Genomic DNA, 22330 nt, shown 5'->3' with positions numbered 1-22330 from the left:
CATGTCAATTGGTTTGCCTTTATTTTGAAAGATTTTCCTCAAATTCTGCTATCTGGCGCTACTACAAATATAATTAAAATTTTAAGAAATGGTATTTTTATAATAATTGAATAAAAATAGTATCTAAAAAAATTCATAATAAGACTTACCATCCTGCTCAAGATGACCAACACCTCTACCACCTGGGAAAGGTGTGTCCTCGGCTCCATCACCCCCATGTCCACCCATAGCAACAACCATGGTCTACAAACACAAGAGCCATATCAACACGGTTTCCTGAAAAATTATAAGATATACATATATAATTTTTATTATAAATACATATTACATACGAATAAACATTTCTATTTGAACTAGGAATCCAAATAAAGTTTATGTTACAAATACGCATTACTTAAGAACTATTTTAACCACATCTTCCTTATATCCTTCAGAATCAGATAGAGTATTCACAAGGATAGGATTCTAAATCCATTTTTTGAATATCTTATCTCATATGTAAATATGCATTACATGATTGTATATTTAAGAAAAAATTGTCCACATTTCCTCTTAGCTCCCAAGTATACAAACACACACACACACACCCCCAAAGAGAAACGAGAAAATGAAAACTGAATCCGTCTTAATCAAACAATCATGTAATACATGTTCACATCCTAGATGATATAAAGTATTCAAAAAACAGTCCCAAAACGGGGACAACTTGAAATTAATTTCTAAGTCAATTTCAGGCAGGTATTTATAATCTTATGATGATTAAAATGAGGATAACCTTAAATTAATTTCTAAATCAATTGTAACATATTTCTGTTATTTATAGCATCTTAATTTTCCATATTTTTATTTTCTATAACATATTACTTTTGTTTTAACTTTTATACTATAACATTGTACTTTAAATATTATATAAATTTTCTATTTTTGTTATTTATAGCATCATACTTTTTCTATTATGATATTTTACATTTTCATTTTTTTTCATCTTACTTATGTTGTAATTGAAAAAAAAAGATATTATAACTCATAATGACATTTTAAGTACAATGTTATAATTAAAAAAGACAGGATGCTATATACATCATTCTACTTTTGTTTAATTATAACATTGTACTTTAAATGATATTTTGAATTATAGCATCTTATTTATTTATTTATTTTCAGTTAAACATTATACTTTATATGACGAAATGAATTATAGCATCTTACTTTTTATTTTTTCATTATAACATTAAATGACATTACGATTTATAGTATCCTATTTTTTTGTATTTAATTATAGCATTATAGCTTAGAGGCTTCCTTAATTAATTCATAAAAAAATAAGTCATCCTACATACATAAATTCTTATTGCATACAAATACACATGCATCCATCACACACATATATAATATATACAAATACACATATGCATACATTATACACACATACATTTTTGATTGCATATAAATACACATATACACAATACACATACATCCATCATACATATATACATATATACAATACATACAAATACACATATTCATATATTTATACACACATACATGATTGCATACCAAATACACATAAACATAAAATTAATGCACTGATAAACATAATAACTGTTAGGTGAACCAGCTTCCTTTGGTCGCCTCTCCCATTTAGGGATTAAACAAAATTGCATACCAAGTACCAAATATAATATGTTTTCATACCATTAAAATTTTGCAATAATCGTTAGATTTCTTATCATAACCTTGAATATGATCAAAATAATTCTATAATTTGAATGATAAACTAATATCATAAAAGTTTTAGGTCAAATACCATCTGTTTACATATGAAACACTATCTATTTGCATACCAAAGAGAATCACTAACCTGAAATTGAAAGCGGAAGCAATCATGGTGGTGTTTTTGCCGGAAAAAGTTGCAATGGTGGTGGCCTAGCCGAAGCAACAACAACAATGGTTGTTTGTGGATTTCCTGATCACAAAAGATTATCTTAGAGTGGCACACTTTAGAGAATAAAAATCGACAGGAGGGACGAGAAATTACTTACCGTCGGCAGTTTTGTGGTCGAAGGGTCGCCAAAAACACACCTAATCATCGATAAACGCCTAAAAATCGCCGGTATAAACACCTTGGTGGTGTTCCTATCGGTCGGAGGTGGTAATTGGCCGGTGAATGGCCTTAAGCTTTCCAATGGGTCAGAGTGGAGTGGTAATCATTAGAGAAAAGATGTGGGACTGAAAAGTGTGTTAGAGAGAAAGCAGAATGTTGACATTGATGAAATTGACTTAAGCTATTACCGGTGACGATAATAACGGTGACAAAGAGCAACATCTGCGACAATCGATGGTAAATGGAGAGAACCTTTTTGTGGTCAACCTTTTTAGGGTAGTAGCGGTGACAAAGTCGCTGCTATTGATGTCGTCGGTAATAACCTTGTACGATGCACATCATTTAACCGTTGGATTAGAATTAAGATCGATGGGTGGGATGTAGCCTGGACATTTGACACGGATCAATGTTTTCTATCATTACCGACAAGAGTATTAGCGGCCACAAATACATTACTGACGACATATCAAATATATCGTCGGTAATGTTGTCGCCGCTAATAACGTTGTCGGTGTATATATATATATATATATATATATATATATATATATATATATATATATATATATATATATATATATATATATATATGAGCTCAAGCGACAAACATAAGGCGACGACTGCCGGGTTCTAAAGCGACGACTTTGCACCCTATAGCTACGATCTTCATTGTCTCCATAAGTCTTTAATTTTGTAGTGATTCTGATCACCGAAGCATTTTTCAAAATTTTCTGGCGTAGATGTATGTTTCTCAAAGCAAATAAAATCAAAGTATTTATTTGTTTTAGGTTTGGGTTCTGGTTTAGGTCTTGGTGTACATTCTGGTATTTTTTGTAGGATTTTTCGTTTATACTTTTATTTTTAATTGGTTCTGTTTCATACTGTTCCTCCGAATAGTTCCAACTTCCAACCCTATGCGCATTCCAAGTTCTTTTCTCACCTACTTGCATATAATGATATATGCCACAACACCTTGTATTTGTATCAAATTCAAGTAATTAATCAAATAATTTAATGATATGAAGAAATAATAAAACCAGTCCTTTTATAATAACCAAAGATCTATGCAACTTTTGTGATAAACTACCAACCATTGATGTATGCTTTGTTTCTAAAAGTAGGCCTCCACCACTAGTGAATAAACAAATCATACTCTTTTGTTGGAAGAAAGCCTTGAGGAAGGCAAAAAGCACCAAACACAAAATCAAATGCCTCACTTGTATTCATTAATGACTCATCCCATCATTGCAATCAACTACTACTTAATTGCTTTCTTAAACCAATCTTTGATGATTGTTGACCACAAAAGCATTAGAATTTAATACTTAAAAGAATCCATTACTCTATACTTAATTTTCTGGCACTTCATCATAAAGCAAATGCATCATCGAACCTTTCAAACTTATATGTATCATAGTGGTAGCCTGGTCCCATCAAACATCCATTTCATTCATATAAAATTGCAATCATATATACAAAACCATAATTATATATTCAATCTAGAAAGTTAAAACACATAATGTATACACACGCGTTATTAGATAAAATTCACAAAACTTTTCAATGTCTTTCAAAATTACAAGGAAAGAATATGTAGAACTTTTATTATATATTGTTATCGAATTATTTAAAAAAAAAGAGGCCAACATTGTAAGAAAAGAATTTTAAACCCAAAACATCTAAAACAAACCTCCTAAGTGGAGGAATTTGGGCTATAGTAACTCCTCATGCATTTAAATTACGCCGAAAACATCAGTTCAATGTACTTGAATTAGGACACATGGAATCAAGTGCATCAACTGTCACAAGCACAAAATCAAAGAGGTAGTGGGATTGAAGGTTAGGTGTTCTTTCAGTCTTTCTATTCTAAGATCAACCTCTTTTCCTTTTGATGCAAGTTCTAACCCTACAAATTTCAGAAATTGGTACAGGATTTGATTCATATGAAGGGTGGGTGGGGGTCCAATCATTCAAGTTGGTCATGCTTTTCCTAAAAGTGCTCTCGATCACTCATCACTATGTGCATGCTTGGTTGGTCTTAATTAGTGTTCACCCAACATTTTTTCACTTTTATGCTGCCCAAAAAGTCATAAACATGGCTGTACTTTTATTCCATTGAACAACATATGACTTTCAATGCATATGATTTAATTATAAGTCTCACACGGTTATTCTTGCATCAACTCCTAAGCTAGTGTCTATACTTAAATCAGGTATATAATTAATGGCCCTTTAGAGCTCAGTGCCCACAAACAACACAATCCACATTGAAATCGACATTCCCACACCGCTAAAACCACATGGTGATAAACCGTATGCTGACGCTTAAATTTGAATCCTTGATCATTCATAAAGGAGGCAAGGAAGAAATGCTAAAAGTGCATATTAATTATGAAGCTGGATATGAAACCGGATTATGAAAATAACTTCAAATTTAAGCATGAATGGTATATGTGAAAAGTGAAACTAGAAGACATATGCATAGTAATAAACTTTTCACCATCATAAAGGATCAATCAGTCACTCATGGTTGGCTACCTTCCACAAATCACAAACATATATGGACCCCTTAACCTCCCCCTCATGTCCAACGTACAATTATTCTTCTTCATTGTCGTCTTTTCTTTACACGTAATTTGTTTTTCATCGTTCTTTAGAATTTCTTATCGTTCTTGATTATGAAGTCGCGTAGGCCCTTTTTTCCATTCTTTCTTTAATTTAGACCTCTGGTGTACTCCTTCATTTAGCTAAGTATCTATATATAGCGAGTTCTCTAGCCTCTACGTAGCACCCCCTACACTACTCTCTCATTTCACATTTTGGTTTAAAATGAGGACGATGATAGATTTGGGAAGGGAAAGAGGACCTATAGGAGTGCATATAATTACATCAGCCACCGCCGTTGACTGCAGCAGCAGGGAGGTTGGACTACGGCGATCTTTAAGATCCCTGCTCGACTGCATAGTCCCCGCTTGTTGTGCTGCTGGTTTTGAACCTCATTCTGAGTCTGCCAACTTTTCTCCAGATGCTACTTCTTCTTCTTCACCTTTCTCAAGCGATACTGATTCTCCATCATCATCATCATCGTCGTCATTAACCGTTGTAAGAAATTACAATTGTTGCCATCGTTTGACACCCTAAATCTTTTGGTAGCGTGATAATGTAAATTAATTGCTCTTTGTGTAATTTTTGTAGACTCGCTCATTGTCATCATCCTCGACCATTGTTAAAGGTACATTCTTTGGGCAGCGAAATGGGCGCGTTAGCTTTTGTATCCAGGACGACAACCACCACCACCACCGGCGGACCCCGTCAAGGAGAATGTCGACAACCGCCACCACCACCGCCATGTCATCATTCTCACAACCTCTTCTCCTTTTGGAATTCGCTATTCCCACGTCTTATTTAGCAAAAGAGATGCAGCATGGTCTCCTCCGCATTGCTCTGGTGGAGGAAGAAAATAGTCACCGCCAACAACCGCCAATAATATTTGACGTGCCGGTCTGGTCTATGTACTGTAATGGTCGGAAAGTTGGTTATGCCACCAGACGTAAGATGACAGCTGCAGATATGGCTATTCTTACAAGTATGCAATCTGTGTCGGCAGGAGCAGGGGTTTTGCCGCCGGAAAACGACCATGGGAGTGACGGGTTCATGTACCTCCGAGCCAGCTTTCGAAGAATCATTGGATCACCAAACTCAGAGTCGTTTCACATGAAAAACCCTGAACATGATGAACGTTCATTCTCTAATAGCCAAAGTGGTGGACAAGAGCTCAGTATTTTTCTTCTCAGATCATCTTCTTGACCAAAATATATTTTCTATATCGAGTGAGTGTTTATGTTATATGTATATGTGTGTATGTGTGTGTATACATATGCATCGAGTTAGATTATCTGCTTATGGCGCCGTTAAGATATTCTGTAAAGACTTTTCCTATGTTAAGCATTTTCTAGTTTCTACTCCTATGATTTTTGATATGTATGAAGATAACAAAGCCAATGGGAGAAAATATAATACATATGAAACCCTATTATGACTATGAGTCAAAAAGAAAAGTTCAATTGTAGACAGATAAATCTATCAGAAATACCATAGACCTTGTGAGCTAGAGTTAGGAATGGAGCCAGCCACACGTTTAATCTGGTTCCTACTTTGCCCCAAGGTAGAGTCTCATTCAATCAAATCAGTTCCCCATAACACAGGGAATAAAGGAACATTTAGCTACACGAGTGAGTGCTGTCAATTCACCTTTTCATTTTTCATTCATAAATCTTACAAATAACTTTTTATTAGGAATTTTTGTTGTGGAGTACTACAAATTCGGCATGGAGTACTCGTTTTGTTGCATGCTTGGATTATTCCTAAGGATTTATGAGGTAGATATGAAAGGGACATGCACATGCAGATGTCAATTTGTGGGTATTCATGTAAGCTAGTAGAGTCAACAGTATAGCACAAAGAGATCTCCACTCATATAGCTTCTATCTGTGATTATAAGGAGCCACAGTCAGCTTGAAGCGTTGTTGAATGTTTGGATACCCGGATGACAAGGTTGGAAGAAAATGGATTATGTATCTATATAGTTAAGACAAAATATTTATGGTGCAATTTCACAGAAGCAAAATAATTAAAGAGTAGAAGTATGTATCGTTGATCAAGTTCTACACACAAAGAAGTTTAAATTACTTGGGTTCTACCATCCGTAATGAAGGAGGTGTTGAAGATGATGTTACCTACCACACAGAAAAACGAGATGGTTAAAGTGGAGGCCATGTTGTGACTCCTCACAAGGGCCGGATTGGCCATGATTAGGATCCCAATGTTAGATCACAAGGCCAGAAAGTCTGACTAGAAAAACAAGTGTAAGAGGTTTAGATGCTTTATACCTTAGTGCAATTTCGATGTAGTAGTGTTGAAATCCACATAGACATAACAAACAAAAGAGCTCATCCGCAATAGTATCTACAGGTAAACCAAAATAGCTCATCCCCAATAGTATCCATAAGCGAGTAAAGTCACCATCAATGATAAAGTTTAGCTCCTATTGGGGTGAACACAACTAGGGTTTCGATCTAATTAGAGAACAAATTCTATCAAAATCTTAGATATGTCAAAGTATATCATCCAACCTTAAACAAGCTAAATGGTACATTTTATATAAATGAGGATGCTAGGATCTCAATGGGATTTGGCCCTCCTCCTTGGGTCGTGCCTTGGGAGTGGCACCATTCCTAGCCATGTGTAACATCCGGTTTTATAAAGTTTCTTATTTCAGATTGACAGACTTTAATTTAGTCAAGAGCAGCTATCCAGATTCAAAATGATAAAGTTTTGACCTTATTAGATGTTGATAATATTTGTTGAAATGATTTAAGCCACTGGATTTTGTATTGGAGCCACAAAGGGCTAACATGGGAAAATTGTTATTTTGGAATTTTTTTTATGTATTAATAAACTAAGTTCAGTATGCTTTATTTCAAAAGTAATTTGATAGAAATATGGGGCTTGTCAATACATTTGCTCGCATATAAAGATTACTAAAATCGGGTTTAGAACGAAAAAGTTATGCTTGTTTGAAACTAAAGCTGAAAAATGAAAATTTTGAAATTTGTATGAGAAGCGAGACACACCCTTTAATGAGTGTAGGGCACCTCTAGCCTAGTTGTCTCATTTACTTTAAGGTTTTTTTTTTTGGAGTATTTAAAGGTTATTAACCCTATAGTAGGTCATTTTCTGCTTCCACCTCCTCTAGAACACATCTAATGAAACACTAGCCTCTATTAAAGTGTTTGGAGTTAATCATCTCCCCAAAATCATTTCCATGCTCCTTTTTGTTCGTATGGTGTTCTCGGGGGATAATGCATGAAAGCTTCGGCAAGGAAGCATGACTCTTGAAGATTTCAATCTTCTTAACACCTATGGACCATGCTAAACTCTAAAGTTTCAAGATTTATTATGTTTCCTCTATAGATCTAAGATTTTGTTGGGTTTTTGGTCCATTTTAGTAAGTTTTGGCCCCTTTTTTGTTTATTCCATCGAGTTGGAAGATCTTTTGAGCTTTTAACTGATGTTTGGGATTTTGTATGGTCATTTGGTGGAGTAAAGAGTGGATGCAAGAGTTCTCTTAACTCAATGCATAAAGAAAGATGGATTTTTGGCATTTCTCAACTTAGGGTTCAAGATCTCGGAATTTTGTTGATTTATAATGGATAAAGTTGGAAATGTTTTCCATTTAAACATCATGTTGATTCAGATCTAAAAGTAGAAGGCTTGGACTTATTAGATTAAGTCGAGAAAGATGCATTCTTGGAATTTTTGAGACTTAAAATTTAGATCTTGCTTGATCCGAGTGTCTTAATGGGTAAAGTTATAAACTTCATCCATTAAGACATTTTTGAGGACCAGATCTAGAAGTTTGGGGTTTTAACTTAATGGATTAAGTCTTTTCAATTTTTGACAAAGATCTGAACGCGGTGTGCCCTTCCCTATTGCGATACGATTTTTGGGGTTGAGCCAGGTATGTTTAAGCCGAGATACCTTATTATTTTGTCTTATAGTGGGAGGGGGCACCTTTATAGAGCGTGGTGCACCTAGTTGACCAATGGTTGACTTTTTTTTGACCAGTTTGACTTTTGGTCAAACTTGGATAGGATTGAGTATAAAACTAAGGACCGGTCGCGGTTTAGCATTAGGTATCTGATGTTAATTAGTTGTTATATTGTTGAAATTGCCAATGAGCTTCTAATGTTTAACTCAGGTGAGTTTAACCACACCAACTCAAAAAATGGGGGAAAAACCAAAACAACTCGTCGAGTTGACCATCCAACTCGTCGAGTTCACCCGAGACCAAACATCTTAATCCATTGAGATGATATAATCGAAACTAACAGCTTCCCCACTTAGATCTTCGCTGAAATAGAGTCTAGAAGGGTAAAGTTTCCAACTTTACCCCTAGGAACCAACCAAGTGGGCTCAAAACCCAAATCATAGGCTTAAAAGGCTAAGCGCTTAATCAATAATCACTTAACCACCAAGAAAAAGCCCCAAAGATAGATATGGTCCTTAAAGGTTGCATGGTCACACAAAGCTTCCAACTTTACACCCATGCATGGATAGGAGGGGCTCAAAAGCTCATAAGAGACTAAAAGAAGAACTTAATAGATGCATGAAGCCCTTAAGACCATAAAGATGGCACCTTTATGCCAAAAGAACTCATGAAGATCATCGATCTGAAAGAGTAAGCACGTAGGACTTCTACTTCCCCAATAATCATCCATCTGTGGCCAAAAGCATGAAATTTTACCAAATAAGAGATCTAAGCAAGTATTAACCAAGGTTAGAACTTTATACCCAAACTGTGATGGAAATGGAGTAGAGAATCAAGATCTGTGAGCTCCTTCTTGAACCACCACCTTGCACCAAGATTCTCCTCCTTGAAGGAGCTTCAAACACACAAAAACACACACACAATGGACTCACAACAATCTTAGAGACTCTAGCATGTCGAGATTAGGGTTAGGGGCTATAGAGGCTGGAAATAAGGCCAACACCTGGGACTTAAGGTGTTTAAATAAGGTGCAAAATCTTGAAACTAGGGTTTCTCAAACAGCATCCAACTCATCGAGCTCCCTTCACCAACTCGATGAGTTGGTCCTTAAAAACACGCGCCCACAAAGCTTCCAACATGTCGAGTTTATGCCATAAATTCGACGAGTTGGCCCTTGAAAAAAAGGAATTTATTTCCATAATTGAGCTTCTAGATTCCGGATGTTATAACTCTCCCCCACTTAAATTTTATTTTGTCCTTGAAATCACTTGTTACTGCCACTCATAACAAAACAATCCACCTGAGGTACACAATCGAAATTATGAGCACAAGACAATCTTCCAAAGACAACCAGAACCCAAACTAAAACTTCTATCCCGACGAAAACAATCAAACCTTCAGCCCCTGCAAACCAGTTCTACCTTTTTGGGACTTGAAATCTATAATCATCTAACTCCCTGACAGACCGCTCATGCTGAAAGAACTCCATGCCCACCTCTCGACGAATAACCGACCAAACATAACACTTCCAATTCTAAACATACCACAACCTATCCAAATTTACTGAAACCACCCTTAGAATAGTTCTTTAAGCCCGATGAAGAATGAAACCTCAATATCTCAAATAAAACCAATCCTATCTCACCTGAAATATGAAACCTAAGTCTCAATGGTTTGACTCCCTTTCAGATCTCCCATACCGAACCACCACCACGCCAACCTCATAGAGTTTCATACCAAACAAATTATTTCCAGCACCCGATCACATTGCTGCTTCAAAGGGAAACAAAGTCACTGACCATAAACAGCTACAAAACACTTATACTTGGCAAAAGGCTCATATAATCCTTCGAGTAGAAGATTCATTCCTGCAACGGTTAGACTCATACGAGAGTTGCGCAGCAGGGTCAAATCAATTACTCTGAGATTATTTAACCTTGATGTGAGTCACTTATCATTTCCCAAACTCCTAGATACTCCACACATATGTGGAATCCCACATCACTAATACGGCCTAAAACACTGATACTGCCCAAAACACTGATACTGCCCGAAACACTGATGCTGGGAACTTGAAACCTCCTTACTAGCATAACCCTCACAATGGTAGAACCATCCATTTAAATATACCCCCAATCCCTAACTGGGGCATTCCAGAACCATGAAGGATGATCCTCGAAACACACTAACCGAAAACTTATCTCAAAACCAAACCATATGAAGAACCTAAAATCTTAATATCCTTGACTATATGCTATGCCATTACCGACCAATGCTTTGACGAGCAACTACGATCCAACCATGAACTTTTGTGATACATCTACTCCCACCATAGCACCCACTTGATACAATCACCAAGAATTTTATGACTTACGACTGCAAAAGGAATTCCAACCTGAGAATCACAACTCTAACAACTGCTTGCGAGCAAGTAGAATTATTGTATACAACCTGGTGAGACAATCTGATACCTGCCTGATACTCCACCCAACCCTTATTGATCCCTTTACTTAACCAACAGATTTTTGGCTTGTCTGATTCCCATCAACATGTCAACTCTGAAAACACTACTAGAAGAAGAAATGAACAATTATGTTCACTAAGCCCACAACCTATGACTAAAATGCTTCGAATAACACACAGACCTTAACAAAAATCTCACAGTGCCACTGATCACCACATAGTTGCTACCCAAGAAATCCTTATGAAAACAAAGTCACACACAATCCACATAAATGATAACAATTGCACTCTTGATCCAAATCGGAAGTTGAAACCTAAGAGAACCATGTAAATAACTCGAACCAAGAGCCCCAAATCCATCTTGCCCAACTCACACAGAACACCCCCATACCCATACTTAAGAAACCCAAAATCTCATCCAAAGAGAAAAGAAAAACCAGAGAAAATAGACATGCTACCTTAATCAAAACAACAAACATCTTCATGATCGGTCAAAACAATACCCCATACTAGACTGAACGGATTCCATCACTACCCCACTAGCTTGAGAAACCTTCAAGATGATCCTAAAGGATACCAAAACTTGAATCTGCTATGAACCAACCTCCCATTCTACCATTGAGGGTAAGCACACCTGAAGACTGAAAGGACTTGCTGACACATTCTTTGACCTTTAACTAGCACCACTTAAACCCTTCAAAGAATTCCCATTGAATAACGAACTCAACGACCAATGGTCTCGAATACCTTGACACCGAAACCAGAGAAATCACAACGCACCTGCAGCTGAACATACGTGCTTCTGAAAAGGGTCCACCAACCAACATCTGCCCAACAAATCTGAAAGTAGCAAACTAACTAGCTAACTGACAGAACCCTCGGTGAATGACGTTCAACCTGGGAATCCCAATTCTCCCCCACTTAGAACTCAAACCACCTCCCACTGGTGATTAACCAAAAAATAACCCAATCAGCCCAACCAGGTACAACCATAACTAACCATGAAACGAATATCACCTCAAAATGGTCCTCCAGGTACAGATCAAACAAACCCCATGAGGAACATAAAATATAGCTGAAGACCTTGGATCTTCCCATAATAACCACTTACAAAGCATAGGCAACTGTCGGTTTATGATCAAAACATACACCCCTGCATGCAACCCACACGAAAATCTGACACCTGGACTTCCCATATCCCAAGTATATCGCCCTTGATCACATCGCTAAGATACTCATGCCACATCAACCACTTGCGCCTACCAGCGTTGACATGTTGTTTCCAACCACCTTGACCAACAGACATCAAGCTGAGAATATAACCTAACTCGAGAGGTCAAAATTCTTCCCAGTCCCTTTAGCTTGGAAAAACTGAAGGCAAAATCCTTGCCACAGATAACGACAACCCAAACCGACAATCCGCCCCTTAAATCCCCGATGCAATTCTAACCGATCATGAAAACCGCTTCATCCTTATGTCTCGAGGCTCGAGGCACGACCTCTAACAAAACCCTCGAGACTTCTAATCAAAATACTTATCCGGTTCTGAACCCTTTAACCCACATCTATATCACAACAGGGTCTTGAACAACACAAAACTATCATCGCCTGAGTAGGCCAAGCCAAAAGATCAGCAAATGCTGAACAACTACCTCGAACCATGGTATCCAACCATGTATCTTCCCTGACCAGCCCTTGGATTCTTTGAAATCTTCCTTGAGTCGAGTATGGATCATGTGATTTTAGTAGTACGAGCCTAATACTACCTTCTAGAGATGCATAAAACCCAAATCCGATCTGATCTGGATCAGAATTTGATCCAGTTTCGGTTATGTCATCAAAAATTTGATCTGGTCAAAATCTGATCCGGTTCCAACCAAAATCCGAATCCGATTTAAAACCGGTTTTAACCAATTTTAGTGGGTTTTAAGTGGATTTTAGAGCAGATTTGGATCTGGTTTTTAATGAATCCAGTTATGATCCGGTATCAAATCCGATTTGGAATATAGGATTAAGATTCGATTGAAAATCTTGTTTTCAATCCGATCCGATCGGGTTTGGTCAAAATCGGTTTTGACCCAATCTAGTTTCGGTTTGAATCCGGTTTTGAATAGTGAAACCAGTTTTTGTGTGCACCTCTACTACCTTCCACACCTATCCTAGGGTTTCACACTTCTCTGCCATCAGCTGCTGAAGAACTCCTCACAATGTCAATTAGCTATTTCATGAATACAATCACATGCAAAAAAGCTCAAATAATCCTTCGAGTAACAAACTAATCCCTACAATGGTTGGACTCAAATAGGAGCTGTATAGTAGAGTCAAATCCGTCACTCTGAGATTATCCAACCTTTTTCACATGTGACTTGACATATTCACCCAATAGCTCACTCACATTACTCATGAATCCCATAAAGAACAAAGCAAGCAACATTTGTGAAGAGGAGCCGATTGAAACTAAAAAGCTATAAAATTGGACAGATCCTCATACGAAATCCTTGATCTTCAACTCCTAGCACCATAGGTACACCTTTGCCCTTCCCTCACTCTCTCATGAGTAGCTAATCATTCCTCGTGATGGCCCGCTAAACACTGCACCCACTCATGAAACTTCCACCAAGACTACAACACTCGTGTATGCTAGCCATATATAACATTGGATCCTATAGACAGTCAAAAACCTGATCCTACCCTAATCCCTTCATCAAACAAGAACATGAAATAAGGCCAAAAAACATTCTTAAGCTATAGAATCTTAGTTATGTACAACTATGATGCATACACTAAGCAACTACAATAATGATGCCAATTTCATATGAAGAAGAATCCTAGGCTATCAAGCATCATATAATCAGGCAATTCCTGAAGATCCCTAGCCTATCACTAGCATACTATTCTAACATATCACAATATCAAATAACAATATGGTATTTTGGGATCTACTTACTAGCTCCGACAAATTGTACACATCACATCCTACTTAAGAATTTTGAAAACCATTTATTTTGAAAATCTTTTACATTAGTTTAAGAGTGGATTCACATGAGCGTTCATTTAATTCACTCAAACCAAGGCTTTGATACCAACTTCTAATATCCTCAAAATTTCATAAAATTTAAACTTTTTTAAACAACCCTTTTGCCTATAGAAGTTTTCAAAAACGTTGTTCCCAAAACATTATTTAAAAATCAGAATCTCTTTCAACATAGTTTTCAAAACATTCACATTATCAGAGTTTACCAAAAATCATAAGTCCAAAATTCAAGGATGTGTACGGTCACGCCTTCACCTTGCAATGGTCCACTGAAGTACCTGAAACCATAAACCAAAATTGTAAGCACGAAGCTTAGTGAGTTCCCACAAAGTACCGACACCGAAACCAATAACATATACAAATAACAACATGAATATAGGGAATTCAGCATGAGTGGGATGCCCCACTGTCCTACAGTCCATCTGGTACACCATAGAGCCTTCATTCTGAGTGGAACGCCCCACTGCCCTACAGTCTATATGGTAAGCTCACAGAACCTTCAGCATGACTGGTACACCTCACCGGGCCTTCAGCCTATCTGGACCGTTGTCCTAGCCTTCGGCCTGACTAGTATGCCCCACTCGCCTTCAGTCTATCCGGGACGCCCTGGGTCTGTTGGCCTTCAACACAAAACAGGCTCGCCTCAACCCAACCGCACATAACATGTCGACATATACATATATATAACCAATCAATAGGCAAACATACATATCTTATTGATCACTAAGCGTAGCATCATACTATCTACTAGGATACAAATCTAACATATCATAACAACATAACAACATCCTATCTATCAGGATACCGATCTAACAGATCACCAAAGCATTACAACATCCTATCTACCAGGATATTGATCTAACATATCACTACAGCATACAAGCATATGATAAACCAAGATAACAATCCAAAAGGGCCGGAATTGGCGCCTTTGACTCATAAGCATAGTGAGGAAGACTCACCTCAAATGTAGAAGCTCCCCGAAAGAAAGTCCTTAGTTGCTTCCCTGTCGGCTTTCAAGCTATCAAAACCAACAACACACCACTTAGGAATTAGATTCCACGCTATAATCCATAACCCATACTTAGGGTAAAATGACCATTTTACCCCTAACCCAACATGACCCAAAATTGAGGCTCAAAACCAAAAATATCCATAAAGTCCCACTAATGGTCCAATTTTCCGAATTGGGCCCAACCCCATATGGGTCTTATCTTAAGCCCATGTTTTCCTTAAATCCAAATCAGGTTATCAAAAACACCCATTGGGACAAAATTGGTCAGATACATAAATTGAAAGTCGAAGTCAATGGTCCAAGTTGATCCAACTCACCGAGTTTATCCTTCAACTCGCTGAGTTCCTCTGACAACCGCAAAGTCAGGAGGAAACTGATCCAACTCCCCGAGTTGTTTAATCAACTCACCAAGTTGACCCACACCAACTCAGAAAACAAGGAAAACCCAAAACAACTCATCGAGTTGACCATCCAACTCGTCAAGTTCACCCGAGGCCAAACATCTTAATCCATTGAGATGATATAATCGAAACTAACAGCTTCCCCACTCAGATATTCACTAAAATAGCGTCTAGAATGGTAAAGTTTCCAACTTTACCCCTAGTAACCAACCAAGTGGGCTCACAACCAAAATCCTTAAAAGGCTAAGGGCTTAATCAATAAACACTTAGCCACCAAAACAAAACCCTAAAATAGAGATCAGGCCCTTAAAGTTGCATGGTCATGTAAAGCTTCCAACTTTACACCCATGCATGATTAGGAGGGGCTCACAAGCTCATAAGAGACTAAAAGAAGAACTTAATAGATACATGAAGCCCTTAAGACCATAAAGTTGGCCTTTATGCCAAAAGAACTCATAAGATCATAGATCTGAAAGAGTAAGCACTTGGTACTTCTACTACCCCAATAATCATCCATCCATGGCTAAAAGCATGAAATTTAACCAAATAATAGATCTAAGCAAGTATTAAGCAAGGTTAGAACGTTATACCCAAAATGTGTTGGAAATGGAGCAGAGAATCAAGATCTATGAGCTCCTTCTTGAACCACCACCTTGCACCAAGCTTCTCCTCCTTGAATGAGCTTCAAACACACACCAAAACAAACACAATGGACTCACAACACTCTTGGAGGCTCTAGGGTTTCGAGATTAGGGTTAGGGGCTATGGAGGCTGGAAATGAGGCCAACACCTGGGACATAAGGTGTTTAAATAGGGTGCAAAATCTCGAAACCATGGTTTCTGAAACAGCGTCCGACACGTCGAGTTCCGTTCACAAGCTCAACGAATTGGTCCTTAAAAAAAGGCGCCCCAAAAGCTTCTAACATGTCGAGTTTATGGCATAAACTTGACGATTTAGCCCCTAAAAAAGAAATTTATTTCCATAATTGTATGTAACAACCAGTCAATTTCAAATCAATAAGAGTCTAAACCACATTGCAATCCTTGTTGCGTTGTATCCTCTAATGCCTTAAGGGCATGTTTATAGGTTAATAACTAAGTAAAGTTTGAAACTTAAGTTAACTTATGTTAGTATAACTTAACATAAGTTAAAAGAATAAGGGTTAAACCATAAAATAAACCACCATTTAAGAGATTTCGGTCCAAAAATTTAAGAACCAAGTAGTTTTCAGCCAAGAATTAAAGGCAAAATAAGTTTGCGGTCCAGGAAATTAATTCCATTAGGTTTTCGGTCATGGGATATAGTTAAAAGGTGGTTTTCGGTTGCATGATTCGAGGAACATGGTGTTTACGGTTTGCTATGGCCAAAATCAACTCGTAAATGGCCGAAAACACAAGACTAGGTCCATTAAGGACCGAAAACCCAAAGCCAAAAGCCCTTTAAGGACGAAAACCCTTCTTATTTATAAGTGTTTTGCCGCAAACCCAATTCATTTCTCAATTTCACAACCATGAACACTTCCCATTTTGCTCTCAAGTATCATCCGTAAACAACATAAATTCATAAGATTCTTTCCCAGATCTTCTTATTTCACCAAGAACATCAAGAACATTCATCAATATCTTCAAATCTTCAAGCTTCCACCGAAGAACACACCGAAAACTCCCCAAGCCCACTAAAAACCCCTTTTGCACAACGAAAACAACACCTTGCGACACTTTGAATAATTCCAAATAATTATGTAAGTATTCCTTACATAATTAAAGTGTTGTCTAACACTTTAACTATTATTCAAATAATTATTTAAATTAATATATTATTAATTTAAATACGAGTCGGATATAATTATTTTTAGGATAACACTATTCTCACGTACACTAGCCCGAGGATCGTCTCTACAGTTTTGCTATCCGAACGTGAACACACGCTAGAGGTGAGTTCATACCCCTACGTTTTCATTACTTTTCAATGTTTTTAGGGGGGGGGGGGGTACAAGTAAAACACAAGGACTCTTTAATATTTAAATGATTTCAAATTGTTTAAAACCATTTGCAATTGATTCAATCCGAGTTATCGCTACATTTTATAAAATATATTTATATATTTTTAACCATTTTGTAACATGTCGAGCAAAAGGGTATTTTTCACGATTCTCTTACTACCAGTTTATACACACAGTTAAATTGAAAAGGTTTTCAGTGCATTACAAAACATACATTTAAACTATAACTGGTATAGTTTCTGAACCACTACGCTATTTTACTAAGTTCAATACACAAACAAAAATGTATATTTAAACTATAATAGGTATAATTTGGGAAACACTACACTAATTTACAAGTTCAAGAACACTATACAGAAACAAGAATATAAACTATAATAGGTATAGTTTAAGGGACACTACTTTATTTCACTCTTTCAAGGATACACTACTAAATAACTATTTAAGTATCATAATGTTACATTACAAAGTACACAACTACGAGGTGATACATACAGTTTCAAGTACAAGAGAACACTATAACACTACATGTAAACTAGTTAATATGAGGTTGTGAGGCATTACTTCAATTGTACCCATCAGGGTACAAGTCAAATTCCTATAAATTATAACTAGAATCTCCTGGAGGGAGATTGTGAATTTGTGTATAGATCTATATGGGACTGACAATCCTGGACCTAAACGGTTAGCTATAGTTAGGCCGGGAGGCTTGGGGTGACAAATGTCAAAACATTTCGATGCCTAAAGAACGTCATAGAGGCCGCTAGTCAGTTTAGCATGGTTATATGAAACTCACAATAGTATTAACTAAAACATTGTTTACAGGAATGACACTATTTCAATGGTTTTATTTTTAAAAAATAACTACATTACAATACACTAGTTTACAGTACATCTAGTGGATTCCAGGCACTCTCTTACACAAAAAGGTTTTCATACAGATACAGTAAGGAACACTATTCTTTGTAATACAGTACAACATACAATTCAAAGAAACATTCATGATATAGTTTTATTTATTAGTAAGACTACAGTACACTATTAGAAAGTATAGTAATAAACCTACATTATGGTCATAAGGATTAAGACTACATCTCATTTACTAAGAAAATATTGGATTTTCTGGAGGAACATACTAACGTTTTCAAAGAACAAAGACAAGCTTTCCATCACAAAAACTGTGACATCCCCATTTTCACGGCAAGAAAAGACCAATTTGTTTATGCTTTGTTTTATAAAATCAGAGTAATCTTTTAAAGAAAACAGTTGCGGAATTTGTTCCCAAAACAAAATATGATAAAAATTATCAAAGCATTTCTCGAAGAGAATGTATTTTCATTTAATAATAAAACCTCGGGATGTCATGTTCCGATACAGACATGTAAGCATAAACAGAACTTACATTTAATTACACAATTGATTTATATCTCCTTTAAATCTCTTTGTGAAATATATCTTCGTATTAATACCTGTCATACAAAGAAAACTGAGTGGGTCAGGCTTGGGAGCCTGGTGAGCATATAGGGTTTTCAACCCATAATATTATAATTATTATATTCAACCATCAAACAATCAACTCAATTATCCATCCCTATTATCTTCTTTATTTCTTAGGATTTTACCCTAGGAATTCAACTACCCATCATTCATTCATTTCTAAGGATTGACCTAAGGAATTAGCACAAACTTTCATTGCTACATAAGGCACAACTGCCAACATTATCCTTTAAGCGCCTCTGCTAGGATTACGACATTCACTATTAGGCACATCTGCCAATATTATCCTTAAGCGCATCTGCTAGTATTATAGCATTCTCTATTTGGTGCATCTACCAATATTATTCCTAAGCGCATCTGCTAGCATTATGACATGCTCTTTTAGGTTCATCTACCAATACTATACTTAAGTGCATCTACTAGTATTATGTCATTCTTTCTTTGGTGCATCTACCAATACTATGCTTGAGCGCATCTGCTAGCATTATGACATTCTCTAATTGGTGCATCTGCCAATATCATTCTTAATCATCTTTCATACCTCATCTATTTATCACATACCAACTATCTCATCTACCCATGTTCTACCCAACATAATTGTAGATATAAAATACATATACAGTTTAACTCATTTAAAAACTATATAAAACATCCATCCCACACTCATCTCAAATAAACAACAATATATAAACACAAAGCACGTATTTTATAACAAATACTTCATATTTATGTGTTAAAAGAAGGTAACTACACACTCACCCAAACATATACTTAATACAGTCAAACAATACTTGTATTATACCTGTGTTTATGAAAGGGACTATACACCCACACATATAAACAACTTTATATTATACACATAACACGTATTTTATACTAAGTACTTAATAATTATACGTTAGAAGAAGGTAACCATACACTCACTTGATTAGAAGATGATCGGACAACACTACGACTTGTAGAACTAGTATTCTTCGGTAGATCTGGAAGATCTTCACAAAAACCGGGCTCCTCGCGGGCAGAGCTTCGGCTCGGGAATCGCACTTCTCGGGATCTTCGGGGCTTCGGATCTTGCTTCGGGGCTCGGAAATATTATCGGGGCTTCGGAGTATAAATGGCATGTAAAACGAGGCAAACACTAGAGAGAAGAAAGAGTTTGAACAAGAGAAAATGGCTGATTTCGAGTTCTATTTATAGGCTGAGGGTCTAGGATTACGCGGGGTGTAATCTCAAATTACGCGGGGCGTACTCAGTACGCTGGGCGTACTCGAGTTATGCTGGGCGTACTTTGACGTCATTGCATGTGTCGACTGGTGGCACTCGAGTATTGGTTAGACAAGTTGCATCCGACTGAGTACGTTGGGCGTACTCAAATTACGCTAGGCGTAATTGACTCGTCGAACTTCTAAATTGCGTAACTTTCGCATACGAGCTCCGTTTTCGACGTTCTTTATATCCACGCGAAGGTGAGACTACACTCTACAACTTTTATTTAGACTCTACTGGCTAATTTTGATTTGTATTTTTATTATTTAATTTTAGAAGGCAGGGACAGAAAAACTTCGTTATAAATTCATAACTTCTTCGTCCGACGTCTGTTTTCGCCTATCTTTTTATCGTTTTACTACAATTAATGAGATCTTTGATTCTCATTTAGATTGTTTCGGCTAAAAACCGCTCGGTCTCAAATCGAGTATTCGGGCTCCATATCGCTAAGTCGAAACTTAGAAAAATCATAACTTCCTCATACGAAGTCAGATTTTGATGTTCTTTTTATGCCCACTCATGGTTTAACAAAATCTACGACTTTCGTTTAGATTGCTAAGGCTAAATATCGCTCTAACATAAATTCACTATTTACGTCGCGCTGCGTCGTGCCGGTTCTGTCGCAAAACTTCGACAGGTCATAACTTCTTCGTTATAACTCGGATTTCGGCGTTCTTTATATGCACAGAAACCTTGTAACATATTCTATAACTTAGTTAAGATTATTCCTTCAAAATAATATTCCATCAAAAGTCATTTTTGACGCTTAACGTCTCTAATTGACTAGCCCAGATCTACGGGCGTTACAATTATCTCCCCTTTAGGATGATTACATCCCGGAATCATCAATGAAATAGGACTTGCATAATGATTCCATATGTTATTTATTCATCCTAGGTAATAACCGTAACTTCAATGTTTCCTCGAAAGAGTATTTAACTCTATGACATTCTTGATCGTAGAAGATGCCCAATCTTGCATCTGCTTATCGTACTATGTTGTACTTTCAATTGTAACCTTCAAGTTACCAGATAAGTCCTTATTGTGGACTCCTTCTTCTTCTCAAGATAATTACTTTCATTTATTTATTGTAATAAATCGATGGGTCGTGTTCTATTGACCTCTCATCGCACGTTGCGACGCTTAGACTCGGTCTTTAATGAAGTTAAATTCCAGGATGGAATATACCTTTCTTCATATTCTAATGTGATATAATCCTATTTTAGCATGTAGCATTTCTACCTGCAAACTTCTTTTAACAATGAGCGCGACACTATCAATCACATTAACTTCAACTTTTTGACTTAAGTCAGATGTTACATCTAACTTGGTCCTCTAGACCACATAACATACTCCTCGTAGTCGAACTCAAATTTAAATATGACCACTAGGGTCGGAACAAGAACCATATTACTAGTCGTTACCGAAACAATGGTAATGACATACCAGAATAAAGTGGAATCAATTACTAGCTTCTTGGTAACCTTGTGACTTTCCCTGATCCAAGTGCGAGTCATGTGCTTCCGGTAGTATATGCATCTACTATATTTCACACCTACTCATACTCGTCCCAAGTATTGTCCCGCAGTCGACCAAGTCACCATACAAGAAAATCAGACAATCATTCAACACATCAGTTAGCAAAACTAGGGTTTATATTAATTCCTTGAAACGATTACACAAAAGTTCAAGTTCACCCTATACTATGCCTCTAATAGGCTACATACATGATACTTTTCATATCGCTACTTTATAACTTGATCTTTAGATATAAGATCCTTATTCCTGATTCCTCGCATTGCCATCTGCTTCATCAAGGATCATTTGAAATGCTCTTGCCTTTAGCTTTGGCGGCGCCTCTAGCCTTGCTGCTTGATTTTTCCTTGGGCATTCTTGCTTGAAGTGCCCCTCTTCGTTACATTCTTAACACACCTTTTTGTTGAAAATACATTCATCGGTGTAGTGCCCATGCTTTCCACACTTGAAACATGTCACCT

The 22330-nt window shown here is 36.9% G+C and overlaps 1 protein-coding gene across 1 annotated transcript; it reads left to right on the top strand.

Annotated features, from left to right (window-relative positions):
- The first annotated feature begins 4799 nt into the window (after positions 1-4799).
- Positions 4800-6070, top strand: LOC145012659 (protein MIZU-KUSSEI 1-like). Its single transcript, XM_078971454.1, has 2 exons — positions 4800-5206; positions 5300-6070. Exons 1-2 carry the CDS (start codon positions 4934-4936, stop codon positions 5909-5911), a joined length of 885 nt encoding a protein of 294 aa, XP_078827580.1. The 5' UTR covers positions 4800-4933; the 3' UTR covers positions 5912-6070.
- The last annotated feature ends 16260 nt before the right edge of the window (positions 6071-22330 follow it).

This window comes from Lactuca saligna, chromosome 8 (genome assembly GCF_052625555.1).
Source record: "Lactuca saligna cultivar CGN05327 chromosome 8, ASM5262555v1, whole genome shotgun sequence".
Classification (NCBI taxonomy): Eukaryota; Viridiplantae; Streptophyta; class Magnoliopsida; order Asterales; family Asteraceae; genus Lactuca; species Lactuca saligna.
The sequence above is the reverse complement of the archived record's forward strand: the minus strand, read 5'-3'. Positions and strand labels throughout refer to the sequence as shown.

Bases quoted from the DNA above. Each gene is read 5' to 3' on its own strand.
- LOC145012659 (XM_078971454.1), top strand. From the start codon at position 4,934: ATGAGGACGATGATAGATTTGGGAAGGGAAAGAGGACCTATAGGAGTG. The intron at 5,207-5,299 runs GTAAGAAATTAC...TAATTTTTGTAG, and splicing joins CATCGTCGTCATTAACCGTT to ACTCGCTCATTGTCATCATC.